General features: G+C 40.4%; 2 protein-coding genes and 1 non-coding gene across 12 annotated transcripts in view; 1 reads left to right on the top strand and 2 right to left on the bottom strand.

The window, feature by feature from the left end:
* Nucleotides 1-237: 237 nt before the first annotated feature.
* Nucleotides 238-5985, bottom strand: LOC116853134 (MD-2-related lipid-recognition protein-like). The gene is made up of 4 exons (XM_032834028.1): nucleotides 5823-5985; nucleotides 1622-1753; nucleotides 865-1034; nucleotides 238-414 (listed from the first exon to the last, which is right to left on the bottom strand). Exons 1-4 carry the CDS (start codon nucleotides 5977-5979, stop codon nucleotides 331-333), a joined length of 543 nt encoding a protein of 180 aa, XP_032689919.1. The 5' UTR covers nucleotides 5980-5985; the 3' UTR covers nucleotides 238-330.
* A 666-nt stretch (nucleotides 5986-6651) lies between these two features.
* Trnas-cga lies at nucleotides 6652-6733 on the bottom strand. The gene has a single exon. It is a non-coding gene; the product is annotated as a tRNA-Ser (tRNA).
* A 4134-nt stretch (nucleotides 6734-10867) lies between these two features.
* The window catches only part of LOC116853130 (echinoderm microtubule-associated protein-like 2), a 64242-nt gene continuing 54659 nt past the window's right edge, over nucleotides 10868-20450 (top strand). For 6 of the 10 annotated variants that reach the window (XM_032834007.1, XM_032834009.1, XM_032834010.1 and 3 more), the window contains exon 1: nucleotides 10868-11431. In XM_032834007.1, the coding sequence (XP_032689898.1) occupies nucleotides 11338-11431 (94 nt within the window). In that variant the 5' untranslated portion in view covers nucleotides 10868-11337. Of the gene's footprint in view, nucleotides 11535-11563; nucleotides 11871-14931; nucleotides 14954-20450 lie in introns of those variants that run through there. The other 4 variants (XM_032834014.1, XM_032834015.1, XM_032834016.1 and 1 more) reach the window with 4 other exon arrangements.

The following is a 20450-nucleotide window of genomic DNA, read 5'->3' on the forward strand; positions in this document are numbered from 1 at the left end:
ATATAACAGTATTCTCAGAGAGAAACACAACAATGAGCTATGTAAATGCAAAGTGCGAACAAAGGTTACAATTCACCGCGCCTTTTCCAGAGCACCATTTCCGCAAATTCACCAGTAATTCGTGTAGTCACTAATTAATTATGTTATTTTTAATGAGCATTGTTTGTTAGTTATCATTAAAATTTATCGTATACACGATACGATAACAAAGGCATAAATAATGATAGGGAAACAGTATTATTGTTATGAATACATCGTTTATTTTGTTAAATTATCGATCAGCAAATTATAATCATCGCGATGAATGACGTGCTGGATTTAAGAATAATTTCATTTCACTAATTTAATAGCAAACATGAAACAGCATTCTTGCTCCTCCGCGTTCCACAACTTCCACTTTAGATCGTATGTTCGCTGCAATAAAAGAAAAACGTTTTAAATGATATCTTAAGAGAGGTCGCAATTTGCTTAGTTAAATATATATATGTATATATATATACACTCTTACACAATAAAAATTGCTCTATGTTACATATTTAATTTATAATTAATCTTTATACTTTTTATGTAATTTATCTTAATATATGATGTGTGTTTTACATCTATACTTTTTTTACGTCTCTACGTTTTTCTTTAATCTCAAAATATAACTATGTTTCGACAGAAAAGATTACGACCAACGCTCTTACGAACAATATATCCGAAAAAAATGAAAGTATCTAAATAAAATAAAATAACAAAAGTGTAAAGAAAAACAAACGCGATGATATGAACGTGTAACATTGAGCGTCTATTATTGCAAATGTAACACGAGATCATCGATACTCGCAGCGAGACTAGAGTGCAGGGCGAGGAATTACTCACCGCGGGAAACTTTTTCGAGATTGGCAATAATACTGAGTATTGTTGTCTTTGGCCGGGCACGACTGGACAAACAGTAGACGTACAGGCGTCGAGTGGCATGCCCAGGAATGGCAAATCCATGATTTCAGAGGCCCAGTATGCTCTACTGGACAACGTGTCGCCAGTGAAGTCTGGAATGAAGCGTATGCATTGTCGATAAATCGCCACATTAGATGTCGAAATTGAACACGCGATACGAACGCTTGACGAGTCGCACACAAACACAAATAACATAAACGCTGAAATTTGTCTTCGTTCTTCAAAGAAAGAAGATGCTTTTTTTGCGAAGGGAAAATCTAATTATCTCTACTTATTGTTTGATTTAAACTAGTTTAAACTAGATTCAAATTGACACCTCGAGTTGAATACAAAACGTTGAATACAAACGTTCTTGCGTGAATGAATAATGCGCCTTATTTCGAACGCAAAGTACAAAAGTATCCGCACCGAGGAAGAAAATGATCTAAATTATAATTATTTTTGTCCTAACACATTGATGGTAATAGTAACATAACAGTATATAAGGTTATTATTACTGACATTATAGAATTTAATTAAAAAAAAATACTTTTCTCAAGCATAATAATTATTTCTCTATGTATTATAGTTACAAATACCAAACATTTTTTTTCTTCATTGTTACATGCTGTTTTTGCGACAATTCGTCGTCATTGGGATATACGAATCGGATGCATCGAAACACCTCGACGATACTCACCGGCGGTGTAGTCGAAGCTGATACTCGCATTGCGACCCCTCTTCAAGGCACAGGGCTTTCTCTGCACAGCCTCGTTGCAGGGATCCACGTTCACCTCGTGTATGACGCAACTTGAAACTGCGCCATTTTCAGCTGAAACATATGGATCATGCCTCTGTAAAGAATTGGCGTACCAAAAATAGCTCACATTTGCATATCGATGAAATCGCCGACGAATAAGAAGCACCGAGAAGAAGGAACAATCGATTGCTTTGCTTCTCGACTCTTTTGTCGAATCGCCCGATTTACCCGATTCATCCAACGTTTACGAACATTCTAGTTAATTAAAATAACAGCGAGGATTTTCTGTCTTACACGACACTTGTGGTAGGAAATTAGCATCATCTCTTTGATTGATAATCGCATATAATCGCAGATAAGTACGATTAAAATGAGAAGAATTTTTAATTAGCATTGTGTACAATACTTTTCACGTGAAATAAAATTATTTAACGTTATATAGAGAGGATCTCCTACTCGCGAGTTAAATTACAAATATGTTTGCTAATTCATCGATATATTAGTATTAATAAATTAATGTGTTTATATATATATTAGTATGTTAATAAATTAATGTGTGTGTGTGTGTGTGTGTGTGTGTGTGTGTGTGTGTGTGTGTGTGTGTGTGTGTGTGTGTGTGTGTGTGTGTGTGTGTGTGTGTGTGTGTGTGTGTGTGTGTGTGTGTGTGTGTGTGTGTGTGTGTGTGTGTGTGTGTGTGTGTGTGTGTGTGTGTGTGTGTGTGTGTGTGTGTGTGTGTGTGTGTGTGTGTGTGTGTGTGTGTGTGTGTGTGTGTGTGTGTGTGTGTGTGTGTGTGTGTGTGTGTGTGTGTGTGTGTGTGTGTGTGTGTGTGTGTGTGTGTGTGTGTGTGTGTGTGTGTGTGTGTGTGTGTGTGTGTGTGTGTGTGTGTGTGTGTGTGTGTGTGTGTGTGTGTGTGTGTGTGTGTGTGTGTGTGTGTGTGTGTGTGTGTGTGTGTGTGTGTGTGTGTGTGTGTGTGTGTGTGTGTGTGTGTGTGTGTGTGTGTGTGTGTGTGTGTGTGTGTGTGTGTGTGTGTGTGTGTGTGTGTGTGTGTGTGTGTGTGTGTGTGTGTGTGTGTGTGTGTGTGTGTGTGTGTGTGTGTGTGTGTGTGTGTGTGTGTGTGTGTGTGTGTGTGTGTGTGTGTGTGTGTGTGTGTGTGTGCATATACATGTGTTTATATACATATATATATATATATATATATATATATATATATATATATATATATGTAAATGCGTTCTTTAATCTTTTTTATCTGTTTATCAACAGCTCCGTATCGATTTTTCATTTTTCCAACGATGCATTACACTCTCGTCGATTATCGCGATGCGCTTTCGCAATTCCATAATGAAAGTCAGCGAGATCTACTTCCTGAAATATTTTGCAAGAAGTGATGAGAAGATAAACATAAACTTGAGCTCGTAAACTTTAGCCGAAAAAATATCAGCAAACGACGACGTGACACGTGTCATCGACGACACAACTACGTAGGGATTGACGTAAAACTGCAGTTCGAAACTATAGGCGATCCGACGAAGTTCTCTCGCTTCAAATGAAGCACAAGCTTTATGAAATACCACGATACATACACACACACACTCTCTCTCTCTCCCCCTTCTCTCTTGCTTTCTCCTTCTCGTTTCCGCGAGATTATGAGTACATCCGAATTGTTTTCCACGGGTCGGCGAATCTCGGTGATAAAAACGCGAGAAAAATTCCCGGCGAGCAGTAATAACAATACGAATATAATATTGATAATAATAACGACAACAATAAAAACAGTTGCACGCATAATTGACCAAATCGTATCCCGCCCCGACGAGAAACCATCGACGTCTCGCAGCTTTGTTTCACACTGTGCGTTTTGCGCGAAATATTGAAACTGCTACTTATCCCTTTTTGCACAAGCGTTAAACACTCACATGTCATCCTGTATTTCTGACCCGCAACAACTTACGCTCACATCGAACGCTTATCGAGGAACTTTGATGTCTGTTATTGTTGTAACTGACTGAGAACTTTTTGTTTATCAAGCGACGTAATGTTTTTTTTAACTTCTTGTACAACCTTATCATTTTATGTGCTTCTCTGTCCCGTTTTCTGCGATATATTCCAAGCAGACCTCACTCTACGATATATATCCAGATATTTATGTCTGTTGTCGGTTAAATAAGAACCGAACGCGTATTTATGAGAGAAAATGTTCTTCAATTGTCCATATCGTTGACCGGATTTTGTGCGCGTATTATTCTGAAGATAAAACTGAAGATAAAAGCATAAATGTACATATCTGAAGTATAGCTGAAGATAAAAGCATAAAATAGACTTCTTACTATCTTTATCACTAAAAAAAATGCTAAGAGTTTATTTTCTGTGAGTTCAAAATATTCCTTTCAATTGCCTGCCGTGTAAAAAAGAAAAAATTAAATAACACGTAAAAGATTAAAGAAAAGATTAGATTCCTTGATATTTGAACGAACGCTTAAACTGTAATATTAGAACTTTGACCACTTGTGGATGAATCATAGTCCATGTTTCGACACATGTAAAACACATGGCTAGCAAGTGAAAGAGAAAGACAGAGATTGAAACGACGCTATTCTGGTCTAGTAGTTCCCTCCATTGTTTGCTTAGGAAGAGACACCATTGCTTCAATCTTCGTCTTTCTTCCTCGCTTGCTACACACACGTTTATAATTCGTTTATCGTTTGAAACAGTTAGAACAATCATATGTAGTTTAGGGCTACGCCCGCGATAATATCGGATAAATTAACAAAAAAATGCATTCTTTAAATATACACGAAAAAACGATATTTTTGTTTGAAAAACATCTTTATTTCTGATATATCAATCTTCAAATGAGATCACATAACATTAAAGGAAAATAAATTACTTTTATATTCAATTCAACAAAATAATAATTGTTTAAATTCAAGGCGATAAAATTCTTCTAACAAAATTACGTATTGTTGCTTATATATGAAACAATGATTGATAATTTGAATATATTAGTTTTAAGTGGACATAGGAAAATCTGGGATATTTAGAAACATCATATTCTCAATCCAGTGTTTTGTGCTTTCCATTAATGAAAATTACTTTTCAAAAATAAAAACACAGGTTTTTCTAATTAAATCATATAAATGATTTAATCATATAAAATATATCCTTGCAAGTAACCCATCTGCATTTAACGTTATGTAATCTCATTTGAAAACTAACACGTTAGAAATAGAGATATTTTCCAAATAGGAATTTCCTTTTGTTCTCTGTACAAATCCTACGATAAGCCTACGATAAGCGAATTAATCTTGTTCAACTGAACATTTCGTCTACTGCCTGCGAAGGAAACGCATTTTTCAAAATCTGTATACTATATAGACTTGATAAAATCGATTTCACGCGAACTCTGCGAGAATCAAAGTTGAAAATAAGGCCAATAAGAACCAGACACAAGGCGAGAATATTCGAGTATTGAAAACCACTTACTCCGGGACAATATCTTTGCAAACCTGAGACCTTTTAAGCGTGTTAATTTCAGATATATTAGCGAATAAATCGTTGTTTCAAAAGCACAAAAAATTCTTACGAAAAATCTGTTAGTTCTCGAAAATAAAACTGGTTTTCCTAGTTTGAAAACTCGAGGAATCGTAGAGTCAAAGGATCGCCATTGAAGTTAACAAACAGTATACTTCACGATAACGTTTCATCTTCGCCTCACAGATAACCTCACCAGCGCGACACGCGCGATATCGAGATTGCAAATAAAAACTACTTAAATAAAAAACCGGTTGAGCGATTGTCCGGCTTCAGATACACCCGAACTTATTTACGCGCGCGACTGATACGTCGTAATCACGCTAAACAGAAATCGTCATGAAGCATGACCTATGAACCGTGGAAATTTGGAAACGCACAATTCCAGCGACTTTCGCGTCTTAGCAGTCCACTTCTCTCCGATTTTCGTTGATCGCGGAAATCCCGTGGAGAGTCGCCGACGAACGAGTCATCGCGAACGAGCAAACGTGCTGTCACTTTTAACGCTGTTACGAGGCCTGTCGCGAAATAGCCTCTTTCGGACTTCCCGTTAATTAGCAACACGGAGATCGCAGGCTCGTATCGCGATCGCGACACGGAGGATACTCACGAGTGGGACACGAAGTCCATTGCACGACTTCCGCGTGAGTCGCGTAGGCCAGGATCAGAACGGCCGCGGTGACAAGCGCGCTGTTTTGGATCATCCTCGATGAACGGTGGTTCGTAGTCAAGTGAAAGAAAACCGACATGAGGGTCAGTCTATACATAGGCAGACAACCGAGCGGAGTATCGAGGGAGGGTGGAGCCACAGGTCAATTGAGATAGCGTGCAACTTATGTATGTTCTTCGGCCGCATCTCTCCTTCCCCGAGGAATCACGACGTAAAGTCTCGTTTTGGTCGTAATGACCAAAATAGACACAACGCATGGTCTCTTACGGATATCATTATCTTTGTAATAAATAATGCCATTAGCTTTGATCGTTTGGTACGTACGATGTCGCTTAGTAAAGATACTCGAGGCATTCGATTTTCATGCGACGGGTCTCAGGGGGATTGAGAGAAATTAGAAGGGAGAAATTACTATTAACTATTAAGAGCACGAAGAAGCTCTCTTGTGATCCTCGAGAGGTTATATTTCGACGAGGAAAATTACGGCACTGTTCTCGAGACAACGACAAATATAGTATAGAAGACATTTCGATTTTTTTATGAGGACACAAATTTAATTCAGATGAATTGGAGTGCGAAACAGATCGGCTGAGGGAACAGTGAATGAAATTATAGAAAAGAAAAACAGCAACGGCACGTGTATACATTTATATATAAAAAAATCACGCTTTTATCGTGTTTGATTGAAAATTTTTTATTTTATTATTACCGAGATTGTAAATTATATGGGGGAATAAGAAAAAGTATTTGTGCGAGGAAAAAAAAAGAACGCTGCGGACAGGATTCGAACCTGTGCGGGCAAAGCCCATTGGATTTCGAGTCCAACTCCTTAACCACTCGGACACCGCAGCTCATGGAAGTACAACTACATACTATTGTACATAAGGACATCTATCATATCAGAAACAATGTTATTGAGCTATACAAAACAAACTGTTACTACAACAATATCGCATACAACAATTTGTTTAATAACGGCACGAAAAAAATGCAATAACGATCGACATACGAATTTATTAATTGCAACAAAAGTACGCGCTATGTGTGTAGCTATAAAATTCGTAAAAATTAATAAAACATTTTATTTTCCCGAGGATAATTATTATTGCAAGTGCAAAATAAAATGACAATGTATAATAGTGTGATGTCACTTCATATTAAAAATAAAATTATAATTATATAAGAAGTCTCGTGTGCAATGTAATGGTTCGATTACATATATGTAATGACATTACGTCAATTTTTCCTTCTCTCCTTCGTACTAAGTGAATTAGTCCTATATTAGTATAGTAATAGTTCTATATTAGTAGCTTCAAAAAATTCAATATTATGTCACGGAGAATTCTCTACGATGGCGACATCTGTCAACGAACAGCACGTCTCTCCTCGTCGAACTTCATCGGTAAGATAATAAAAGTAGCGAGTGAGCCACAACGTTTCTTTTGTGTGCATCTTTTTAATTTATTTTTCAAACAAATTTATTTATTTCTAAGATATACTCACAATAACGAAGAAAAAATATATTTTCAGAGATCCATAAAATTTCAAAATTTCTTTTTTATTTTCTCAATCTACTGTTACTGCGAATATATCCTATCAAAAAATGAATTTTATGCTATAATAGGATAATTTTAATTTTTCTATAAATGTGAACTTTCATGAATTTTTATAATAATATTTTCTACTAATGAATTTTCATTATGACTACATTTTTTTATTACTACATTTTCGAATGATATTCAAGCTTTCCATTAATTCAATTTTAATTATAAATATATCTTTTCGATTTTGTTTAAAATTGGAATAAATTTAAAATTATCAAGCGAATTTTTATTTTTTAAATTACAAACAAATATTTCTAAAAATCTGTAATATAACTACAATGTATTACAGTTTTTTGCTATTTCTTTTACCTACACTGGAGAGTAGGTCTCTCCACGGATGGTGCGGCGATATGACGCGCGCTCTCCCTGCAGAATTGATACATTCGCGAATAATACCGGCCGTGAACCGTTCATGCGACAGGCATGCGGGATCTATCAGTTGCGCAAGCCGGCGAACAATATGATTCGCGGAGAACATTGCGAGGATCAGCGCGATCGAGCGAATTCCGCCTCGCCCGTGCGGCACGGCGTGATGCGATTAATGATCAATGGCAAACGCGAATGCGATTTATCGATCCGCGACGGCCGCGCCGTCCACCTGCGGGCCTCTATTGTATCGTGCCGAGTGCGCTTTATTACGCGGGCGGTGTCGCGCCTACGTTTCTGCGTCGAACGATCCGTAAAAAGACAAAAAAAAGAAACGAGAGACACTCGTCGCGCAACGACACCCGTGAGGCAAAATCGTCCAGTTTGTTCTGCATAGCTTATCGTGGCGACACTGCGGAGGTGTTCAGCTAATCTGTCCATTCGATCCTGAACAATAGTCGACGCATAGTCTCACACAAGAAGAAAAAAATCACTTGAAAACTTATTTGTGGGGTATAAAGTTTATACATAAAAGTGAAGTTTAATTTTCAGGTATTTTTTCTCATTGTCAGTCTCTTTTCTCGTCGCGATATTCGCAATTTTTATTTTTACAGGTAAATATATATGCGTGTACTGTCACATTTTCTCTTTCCTCCTTAATCTCTATCAGCTACCTCGATCACCTAAATTCCTTCTCTGATCCATCCAAATTGAATATGTTATCATCTCGGCTAAAATAAGGCGGTAGCTCTGGTTTTACCATAAGGAGCTTGAGAAATCTTCTTGCTGATCATATAATAACCTATATAGAATTTCATATATGACGATGTCTAAAATATGCCAAGTAAGCAAATTACTTTCCTCCGTGCTACGTGTATCCAGGTGGTAAAATCAACTACAGTATCCAAAACAGCGGCGATCCTCACGCGGATTATGTCACGCTACATGCTGTAATCACCGCAGAAAATAGAAGTCGCTCGTAGAAATGATATGGGAACCGTGTAGGTGATTACGGAAGATCCACCGCTCGGGAGATTTGTAAACGCGGGATGGCTCAAGGAAGCGCTTTCGGAGATCAGCCGGATGATTTGAATGAGGAAAAGAGAGAGGGAGAGAAAGAAGATTGTGCAAAAACTGCTCGGCCACGCGCGACGCTTCTCCGGAGGGATACTTTTACTTCGCACGAGGTGGAAAGCCGCTAAAGGAAGCGGCGGTGTGGTGTTAGGTGCTCGAATGTAACCTACATTCGATATGATTGGCTGATCTGGTGCATTGTAACATATGTACCGGATCTCCCCCTCGCTCCGATCTTTTTATTCGTGTCGGTTGCAAATGTATTTATCGCGTATGACGTGAGATAAGGTCGCCTTTCTTGTCTCATTAATATCGTATTATTCAGGATAAATCCATCAGTAAACGATCGAGTAAAAAATGCCATTGCAAGTGACTAAAAATTACGTTGGGAAGAAATTTTCGTTACATAACCTTCGTTATACAATCTTATGTTTGCATTATGCGCGCTCTGCCGCATAAACGCCGATCACTTACTCGATATTTCTTGCGTCATTGCATCAACGTAGTAAAAGTTCACATCCGCGAATTCGAGATGCGAGTCTCTTAGATAAAATTAATCAATAACTCGATATTTGCAACGTATTCGAGTACGATTTCCGAGTCGATCGCGATGCAATCGGTTTTGCACTCGCAATATTTATGATCGCGAGATCTCGCGAGGTAGCGTGGCGTGCCGCGAGAGAAGAGCAGAACTTATTGCTCTTCTACAAAGCGAATAAACATAAATCGCGCGTGTCGCGCAGAAATGCGGATGGATGCAGAAACCACGATCGTCGATATTTATGAACCGGCGCGGCGTCAGTGAATTATCCGGGAACATTTGTTCGACATATGTTTCTTCCGGGGGGAACCGGTTCTCTTCCATAAACCTCTACAACTTAATTCAGGGACGATCCAAGAGACTCCAATTTTCATTGTGACGCTTTATTGTGCGCGATCATCAAGTGCCCATTTTTTTACTCAACACCTGCATCTCATTTCACCGTTCCCCCTTTCATATTCGCGCGAATTCACTTATTTGTTCACAATTGCACAAACCACAGTCGTGAGTGAATCACGCGTTTATTCTCTCCTTCTTGTGTGTTAAATGAACGAACTAAACATATATCTAAAGTTCTGAAGATATATAACTCAATTAAAAGAGATAAAGCCTATAAGAGCAAATGATGTTCGTGCAAATAAATTAGAATGGAAGGCTAATAATGTTTGAATTAAAAAAGAGGTTTGAAAGGCTAATAGTGTTAAAACGCATGCAACGAATGGTTTTCCAGTCTTTCAAAGTACGCGGTGAATCAAACCTTCCACTATCAAACACTAACCCTAAACCTCAATAATTCAAAATTAATAAATTCGGTTCTTTTAAAATCTCGAATGTGCGTTAATTTATTAATTCATTTTTTAATTTATTTAAGTTGTAAATGAGCCAAGGTCCCCGAATCGTTCGCGCAGGCAACATTCATCGAGGAGACTCGTGAAAATCTGTCATCTGTCATCGGAGGTTTTCTAACGCAAACTTCCGGATATCATTGATCTCATCCAGGACTTCAAGGTGCATCATCTCTCTCTCTCTCTCTCTCTCTTCCTTTCTAAACACTGCCGTTTCACCTGGATCATAGTCATTTGCAGAACGTGTCGTCCATGTCAATTCGATTTCTCCCAAGTGTATACGCTTATCCCGCAGAAACGAGAGCCTTCGGACGTGCATCCCACCGCCTCTCTCAGGGCTACAGAAGGCTCAGCCTCCGCGAACGACATCCTTTCTCGATCTTATCGAGTTCGAGATCGTGAGTGGCGGCCGAGCGCGAACGGTGCCTACGAGCGAAACGATACCTCGCCAGGCTACGGTCCTGACGTCGCGCCGCGCGACGTCACACCTGTTGCCCTCGGCAGGATACCAGCGTGGTACGCCACTGGCCGTAAACCGCTGGCACGGCTCACCTGTTGGCCTCAGCAGTGTTACCTGGGTTCTCGACCGCGCGGCACCTTTCGCCCAGCGTTGCCGACGACGAGTTTCCGTTCTCCGCGTTATATCCCTCATCCGGCGAGCTCTCGCGCGCGAGTAAACGAGCGAACGCACGCGTGCATGTTCCTGGGGACGAACCCGTCGATCTTCCGCACTCTCTCCTTCTCTGTGCTACGAGGCAGAGTAGTCGGTGGCACCTCTTGGAGATTTTCGTGACTTCCGGCGCACAGGGAAACCGAACAGAGGAGGAGGAAGAGGAGGAGGAGGAGAAGGAAGAAGAAGAAGAACCCCCGAAGCGAGGCCTTCGCCCTCAGCCTCCTCGAGCCGAGCTGAGGAACGCGCGACGCGCCTGACGAATAGAGGAGGGAAGGAAGGTGGGGAAGAGCTAACCGGTCGGCCGCTTTCCGCGGATTCCTGAACCGTCGTCGGCCCCCGTCGTCGGGATTGTATGCAAATACCTCGCGGAAACATCCTCGCGCGGGCTGCTGCCGGGCCAGAAGAGCAGAGCGCCGTCGTCGCCGTCGCCGCTGTTCCCCGGGGAGGTGAGGAGGTTCCCTCATCTTCCTCCTCCTCCTCCTCCTGCTTCTCTTGCTTCTGCAGCTCTCTTCTGCCTCGCGCGAGTTGTCGCCGTGAATTGGAGTCCAGGTACGGTCCGCGTATCGGTAGCGCGCGCGTAAAATTTCGCGACGTGCGTTTTCGCGACGCGTTGAAAGGAGTCGTGGAAGAAACTCGTCTTCGACGCGTTATCGGGAGCGACAGAATAACTGGAGTTGGGAAGCATTCGATTTAATGGCAAACTCGTGAATGATTGAACTATGTGCTACAAACATGAATCGTGTCGCCCACTGACGAATTTTTCGATAAACTCGAGATCGATCACCTCTCGCGGAAGATTTGGAACACGCGCGATCTGATAACCATCATTAGCTGCAACACGCTAATTTTTATTCAATATTTCGTCGAGTTGTTAATCGACAGAACGTAAGTCGAGCAGAACATAAATTTCGAAAGAAGTGTTTCTTTCAATGTGGGAGTGTGTGTGTGTCAACTAAAAAAATTGTTTCGGAAAACTGATTCCGCGATTTGTCACGTTATATTCAACGATTAATCGACGATCAATCTTGGTAATGTCATTCTGACGCCGAAGGCAATAGAGAATCTACACACATTTAGTCATAGTTATTTAAAGACAAAGTGTCTTCTAAGTAAGCGATTAATCGGAATCGACGTTGAGATTAGTACGTTGTGCGTATATGTGTGTATATGCTATCGCGTATATAGATAATTGAAGATCTTAGCATTGCAGTCAAGCCAGTGCTTTTGATCCTAGAAAAATCCGAGTAGTAGATTGCGATAAAAAGTACCGCAATTATTTGCAAAATTCGCACGTATCAATCGCCCGTAATGCAGCTCGCTTTGAACACAATTAGATTTAAAGATGTACCGCGAGATATGTATTTATACATATCGACGGTGTCAGATATAATATCTCGCCGGGGCAGATAGAAAGCCTTTGTAAATAATATCAAGTGCTTCGATTAATATATTGACTTGGATTAATGTATTTCTTCTGTTGCGCGCGCGAACGAACGCTCCGCGAACGAATCAAGCACGAACTCGCGCGTGCAAGGTACTCATAAACCGCGCGCGCGCGCGAGCACGATGTAGTATTTATATATAGGATTATCACGTATTTCTCTCTCGCGCAACTTGATCTGTGTTTTTTGTTTGTTTGTTTGTTCCATTCTTTCACGTGAAACCGTTTAACGGAATCGCGCGCGAGACGAAGCTTCATGCTCGTAACGAACTGTCGACGCGATAATTCGATAAGATCGAGGAGAAAACTTAGCTGCTCAGGCGAGCGTTTCGAGGCGCTTTGCCGCGAAACAAGACACAATGCAGTCTCCCTTGAATGATTATTCCGCTAATATTCCGACAGACGACGTATAAAAGTGCGCAAAACAAATATCTCCTCCTGAATTCGCATTCTCCTCACGGACTAGTCCAGGCGACTATCACGGCTGATAACGGAAGGAACGTTCCGCTTTCTCTCACCGTACCTCTCACTGAAATTCCGCTCAATAACATACGATTGTCCGATCAATCGAGATGAAATAATGACTTGACAAAACGACCGCGATGACAAGAGCGATAATGAAGTTTGTCTTCTCTTAACGGGTTGCTGGAGTCGATTATAAGCTCTAAAAATGTCGATAACGTAGAGACGATTGTCACTAATACAATCACACTGTTCTCTTCGTATTTCTTGACATATAAATCTAACGTAAATGTGTGTTGTTTTACTTTATCACGTATATATTCAACAGAAAATCTAAGCACGCATATACATTTTTCCGCAAATTGTTCCGATATTTTTGAGTTCTAAATTCAAATGAAAAGGTATCAGCAACGTTTTTTGAAATTTTTCTGAACGGAGCAAATTCGCATTCAGAGTATATCAAAAGTTACAAATATTTTGTATCAAGCCAATATTTACTTGAACTGATAGTGAGTGGTAGGTTAATTTATGCTCGAAGTGTCAACTTTAACATCTTATATCATTGTTTTTGTCATGTATCGAGCAATGCTCCAATTCATTCTCGCGCGTGTTTTTATTGTGTAAGAGTACTTGTGTAAGAGTACTTGTAATTCTATGCAGACAACACAACGTGAAAAAGTCATTATTCGGTAAAAATCTCGACTCCAGCATCCTCTTAACCCTTATGTTGTTAATTTTGTCTTTTAAAGGTACAATTTTTATTACTTTCACCTCATTAAATACGTTAATATGCATACATTGATATGTGTGCATTAATATATATGAAATAATTATAATATAAATAAAAGCAAATTACAAGTTTTACGCTTGGCGCCAAAGGGATTAAGTCGGGGATTTAGACAGCACAAGATCTGCAGGGGATGTTCTGGCGACGTTCTCAGAATGTCTTCAGGGTATTTTGTGGAGATCTATACTGTTTGGGGATTCCCACTAGGATTTTTGGGAGGGCATATTTATCTCAACGTGATAACAAATAAAGTGATAGCTGACGTGTTCTGAATGCCAAGAAAGCTGTTTACTCAATTGAATAAGATTATTATTAATAATGAAGAAGACACGTATATCCCGTTGGTAGCGAAAGAGTTAAGTCGTAAGTGCATCAGCCTTTTTCACCCTTCTGTTTCTAATTATCGTATGAGTTCCCAGTTCCACGACGAAATTACTCTGGGTCGCAAAAACGGCGAGTCCAGCGATAACACGGCATTGTTTGGCACCTCTTGACGATTCCGCAAGGTTCACGCGACATAACGGGTGTTGTAGGTGAAATCGCACGCGACTTCCGCTCGACTCTGACTTGAGAGAGTGCGGTTGGTTGGTCGGTCGGTCGGTCGGTCGGTTGGTTGGTTGGTTGGTCGGGCTCGCGGGATATATTCGGGATGAAACGGCCGAAGATCTCGAGCACACCGTGCCGCCAATTACACGAGCGTTCTGACAATGAGCCGAGCAACGGTGCGCGCACCGGCTTTCTCACGACATTCACCAGCGTAATTTCTCTCGCCATTGTCTAAGTCGCCACGCGTACAGAGAGAGTGAGGCTCCCATATAGCGCGGATATGTGCGGGCCGATGGTGACGACGAGGACGACGCAAAAGCGGAACGTAACGGTGCCGAACGGGCAAGGGAAAAAAACAGAGAGAAAGAGAGATGAAAAGAAAAACGTCACGTTCGAGAACGCGCACTCCAGTTCCCACCGTTTTCCAACGGGAGCTCCATATTTCCGATGGCTCGACGACGCGTCGTCGCGTTTGCACGCGCCGATTACTCGCGCCCTCGCGAGATAACGCAGCGCGTGAAACGCGCTGATCAGAAATTGGCCGCTTATTCGACAAGCCGGGTAAACATCCTCGCGCATACGTATCGCTCGCGCAAATTCAAACACTCGAACGTGCGAGTAACGCGACGGGACAACACGGAGCTGTTTGTGTCGCCCGAGAGGTCGGAAGAAAAACATGCGGGACCCTCGACAGAGAGGAGACGAGAAATGTGTAGCCAACTCATGCTGGCGGTAATTATGAGCGCGTTACGACAGATTTGTTCCCCGTGCCGCTTTGAACAATCTTCCGCTTGCGACACGTTTTGAGAGAAACGCGCCTCGGCGCGTTAATAATAGCGCGTTATATATAAACTTATTCCGCGCGATAGTACGAGATATCGCAGGAACAAGCGCTCTCCGTTCGCGTCTCGCAACAGTGGATTGTATAGTGGGTTCTTCTGGAATCTTGAAATCCGCCACGTATTCTTCCACTATGGATATCTGTAGGTAACGCGCGGAATGGTGTCCCACTGGATCCCGTAAACACGAGCTCGATAACACAATGGCGCGCTTGTCTCTTATGGTAATTCAAGGGCTCGAGAGAACCGTTTAGGCGAGAGGGAGGGAAGAGCGACTGCTACGGGCTAAGTAAGATTACACGGCGAAAATTTTTTTCGGAAGATATCAGCGTTCGTATATCGAACAGAACCGCATTAGCCTCTTCCGGTTCGAATGTACTTGTAACGTTCCAAAGGCTTTCAAGGAACTTGAAGGCTATGGGAACTTTTATACCATCTAGACTGTGAAGGGGATAACTGAGTAAAAGTTCAACTAACCTATTTTGACTTTGATATGAACCAGTCGCAATATGTACCAGTCGCAAATACGGTAATTCCGATCACCAGCAGGACGCATTGTTCCCGCCAGGAATTCCCTCCGTGTAGATAAACGTCGTTAACGCCGCGCGGCAAGTCGTGTACAATAACAGTCGAGTACAAAACGACGAGTATCGCAATGTTTACCTACGCTCACGGGTCCAGGTCGGTTTATGGGCGCCAGAATCAACATCCAAGTGTTAACAACAATCCGAGGACCTCACATTTCGCGTGAGAATTCTCTTTTCTTGCGGCCGGTGCGCTTTCGCCAACGCGAACGTAAAATATCGTAATGAACACGCGGGAGACAGAGAACGTGAATATAAATAAATAATTGATTGGGTAATCACCCGGCGCTGGATGGCGGCGTCAAGAATCATACGAGTTACGAAGGATACGTGATACCATGACGATAATGACGTCGACCATTTCAGTGAGATTATCTAATTGCAGTGTAATACTTATAATTAAAACAAAAATAAAGTTATAAGTATAGCATCATTTCAATGAAGAATATATTGATTGTACCTTAGAAAATGGCTCCCGCTATCTGCGTCGGTGTATTCCACCTGGAAATCACACGTACGCGACAATGGCCACCGGTGTGTCGGTTTGCCCGGACTCATCGCGGGCGCCTTAAAGACTAAACACACAAGGAAGGTGTGTAAAAAGACCTGGCTCGTCACCTAACACTCTGTTAAAGCGAATCAGTAAAAATGTTTCTGATGCAACCAGTAGAAGGAGTACTTCACTGATAACTAGTGAATATTCATTGACTTTCAGTGGAAACATTCCCACCTTACTGCTTTATTTTACAATTCACTGATCTTCACCAGGAATAAAAATCTCACGAAAAATCTGTTTTTACTACAAATTCGTTATACGCTGCTTGAATCCAACTGCGTTTCTTACAATGGAATCGTCGGTTTCCGTGCGATTTGCGTGCAATGACTGTCAGTGTTTGTAAACTATATTATTAATCAGGACTAGTCGCTACTGTCAACTGATTATTTCAGTGAGATCATCTAATTACAGTGCTATACTTTTAATTAAAGCATCACACGGAAAAAAAAGATTTGGTTGAATTAACCAAATATCTGGTCGAATATGAACGATCCAGAAATTCCGACTGAAGTAACCCGAATTCTGTAAACTTCTGTTTCTGGTTATTTAACCAGACATGTTTGGTTAGTCTACCAAAAATCTTGTTAACTTAAATAGAATTTGGGTTACTTCAATCAGAATTTTTGGATCGTTCATATTCGTGCAGTTATATATTATTTTTTTTCCGTGCAGTTATAAGTATAGCATCATTTCAATGGAGAATACACCTTAGAGAGCTCCTGCTACCTGCGTCGGTGTATCCCACCTGGAAATTTGACGATCCCGTGCGGGAAGAAGAATCGGGGTGTGTGTGTGTGTGTGTGTGTGTGTGTGTATGTGTGACAATGTGACTTTGGGTATAGTGGCGCGCTATTTGGGTAAATTTGTTCTTGCGCTTTAGGATGTTACAGCAAGGAACACCGTGTAATTTTCCGGCTTTCTAGCCTTACACAATGGCGCTTAAATAGCGGTTACGCTCGGAAGTGGGGAATTAATTTACGCTTTAAGCAAACGCGCAGATGAAAGATCGCCTCCGATACGATAGAGACGTTATCGCCTGGTCCATCGATCGTTACTAATAACGAAATAATACATCAGTGAGTGTAATGAAGACTGCAAGCGAGAAAATGAGAGCCAAACGGAAAAACAGATTACCATGCACCGGCGTATTTCATGCGTACACCGATATAAATCGATTGTGTTTAGAAAGTTACACGTATATCACGCCATTAGAAAGTAAATTGAAGAAGATAAAAGTATGGCTGTGTGCAGCAAGATATATTCATTAATCTTTGCATGGAGCGAAATGTATTAATATACACAAAAAAAGATATACTGCAGTCGAGTAAATTACTTGCTTCAAGTATTTCATAGATTTATATATCCACATATCTCACATATCCACATATCATAAGCTCATCATAAACATTAAATTAATTCAAATTCTGAATCCTAGCAAGTTTAACATTGCAATATTAATTTAAAACAAAAAAATTGGGTTTGCTTACTATATAAAACCAACTTTTTCTTCGATAAACTTTCATAATACTCCTGTAAGGAAAATAAATTCTTCTTTTCGATACTTGATAAAATAAATTTTTCTTAAATTTGTGACAATGTTTTCAAACTATCACTGAGAAAATATCCTTTGTTGGAAATAATAATTACTTAATAGAAGGAAAGCAAAATTGAGCGATCGCTTTTCTTCGCAACAGAATGATATTTTTCTATGTGCGCGAGAGAAAACTCAATTACTGATGAAATTACAGATCAAGTACAGATTCGCCGCACATTCCAAAATCCTGATTGCGATCTTCGCATTCTGCTTCATACACGAACGGCGTGTAAAAAATATTGAACTCTATGGAGGTGTATACATAAGAAAAGAAAGGGAAACAAATGTATAACAAAGAAGAAAAATACGTGTAACAGCCGTGAACGCGCGCTCACGTCCGCGATAAGGATTTAGCTTCTCCTCGTCGGTCGTTGCGGGCTTCGAGAGCCGAGTACGAATTTATTTCACGGGAGCGTAGGGTGCGCGGGTTCCCACGGGATCGCGATCAGCGATAGCAGCGATACGTTACGCGAGGAAGCCGCGGGGTCCTATCGTGCTTCCTTATCGTACGTAAGGGGAATTTCAAACAAGAAGGCGTATTCTCGTGTCGAAGCTCATTATCTGCTTACGATAAGTGTCAAGGCCGCCGAGCGTGGGCTCTGTCAAAAGTCTGCGGCGCTTAATTATCGCCGTTTTTAGGCGCGACGGCCTTGAGGATAGCCGAAACGTTGAACGGGCAAGAATGTGACTCGTCTCAGCGATTTGTGCACGACAATATCGTATTAATAAGATATGATATTAATAAAAGACACATTATTGTATTAATAAAATATCATATTTTTAACTCGGGAAAATGGGAGAGACAATGAATCGATTGCTTCTTGTCTCCGCTGCGTCGATGGAGAGCGCTCTTTCCACGAAATTAAAATTGCAAGATCGTGAGATCTTCACACGATACTTATTCTTGGTCTTTGATGCGCGTCTCAGCGGGTTTCGAGATAACTTTGAGAGAAGACGAGTAGGATGTGCAGAGAGTGCCGGGAGAAGAGCGGGAATTTTTGGCAAAGCTCTCTCGACCTCCAACCGCGTGCCTAAATATAACCTAACGCGGCTATAATTTAACGTTCGACCCTGACTACTAATGAGCGCTTTTGTGTCTTTATTTTCTCGCGCCGCGATATATTCTCGCTGCGATACACAACAGCGTTCACCTTTAAGCCCCGGACAGAAGCAGAGTATCCATCGAGATTCCGCGTATGATACGTTATTTCAATGTTTGCTCTTCGAATCATACCGCAAATATTCATCTTATACAGAGTGTCCCAGATTCTCTTCCGCAATTTTTTGTAGGAACGTAGAATGGATTGAGGCGAATTGAATTGGTCAAATTGAACAAAAAAGCCTTTTATCATTTTGCAAATAACCACGTAGATTTTAAATTATTAGAAAGAAAATTGTTACATGATTGTGCGTGATAATGCACAAATTTTCTTTAATTAATATTTAACAATCTATGTAGTCATTTGCAAAATGGTAGAGGACTTTTTTGTTTAACCTAATGTGTAAATATACAACAATATACAACAGACAGCGCCACTACACTCATTTACCATATCGTGCGTGATCATTCACTAATCTTCTTTAATTAATATCTCGAAATTTATTACGAATATCGCAAAAATGAGACTTTTATGTTCATCTCAATCCGTTCTACGTTCGCACAAAAATTGCGGAGAAGAGTCTAAGACACCCTGTATATAATACGCTTACTCATGTTCTAAGATAACGTGATCGTCACAATATAATATCGTGCGAAACGATGGAAATGAGATAGTGACGTGACTGCGCAAAAAATGTCTAACTGTGCGATAAAAATTCATATTAATATATATATATCATATGTCATATTAATGATATATAATATTAATAAGACGCATTACTATGTTACAGGAAAATACTATATTTTTTATTCAGGAAAATGGAAGGGGCAACGAATCGATCGCTTCTAGTCGTGTCGACAGAGAGCGCTTTCCATAAAACTAAAATTGTGAAACCTTAATACGCAGACTTCGAGATGATTTTAGCAGAAGACTACTACACAAAGAGATATAATTTGCTGGCCCAGCAAATTTTCTGCTGGTCTAGCAAAATCTTTTCGTTATTATATAGACAGCAAAAAGATTTGCTAAGAGTACTAATCACTATTTGCTGGATATAATTACTGAATCTACAAATTATTTTTGCTATAGGAACCATGATGGATTTATAAGCAGTTGCAGTTTTGCTCCGATAGCAAATAAATTTGCTAAGGATACATTATTTTGCATCAATAGCAAATTAACGTGATTCTTACGACAAATACACTGAACAATTTCTGCTATTCCGAAACTCCTTCTGCTCTGATAACAAATAATTTGTAAAATTAGTTACGTCAACTAAATTTCTTTGATGTCACTACGAATATGCAATAGCAATGACGATTTTGCTAAAAGAACAAAATTATTTTTCTCCGTGTGCTTAAAAGAGAGCCAGTCGCGATTGTTTGAACGGATATTCAAAGTGTGAGAGAACGATAATGTCTGACAGTGTGTCGAACACACGCGCCAAATGCTTTTCCGGACTTGCAACATGTACGATGAATCAACCTTCCACGTCAGCCATCCGAGTGCCTTTATCTCAAATTATTACTACTAACTAATACAATCTCGAATTATTT

Source organism: Odontomachus brunneus, unplaced genomic scaffold (assembly GCF_010583005.1).
Source record: "Odontomachus brunneus isolate Ranch 3 - 2012 unplaced genomic scaffold, Obru_v1 Obru_scaffold_279, whole genome shotgun sequence".
Lineage (NCBI taxonomy): Eukaryota > Metazoa > Arthropoda > Insecta > Hymenoptera > Formicidae > Odontomachus > Odontomachus brunneus.

What these genes read in the sequence shown, in the direction of transcription:
- LOC116853134 (XM_032834028.1), bottom strand. Translation starts at nt 5,979, where the DNA reads ATGTATAGACTGACCCTCATGTCGGTTTTCTTTCACTTGACTACGAAC. An exon ending in ATGGACTTCGTGTCCCACTC is followed by an intron (nt 1,754 to 5,822) that starts GTGAGTATCCTC and finishes CATATGTTTCAG; the next exon opens with CTGAAAATGGCGCAGTTTCA. An exon ending in TCTCGAAAAAGTTTCCCGCG is followed by an intron (nt 415 to 864) that starts GTGAGTAATTCC and finishes CTTTTATTGCAG; the next exon opens with CGAACATACGATCTAAAGTG.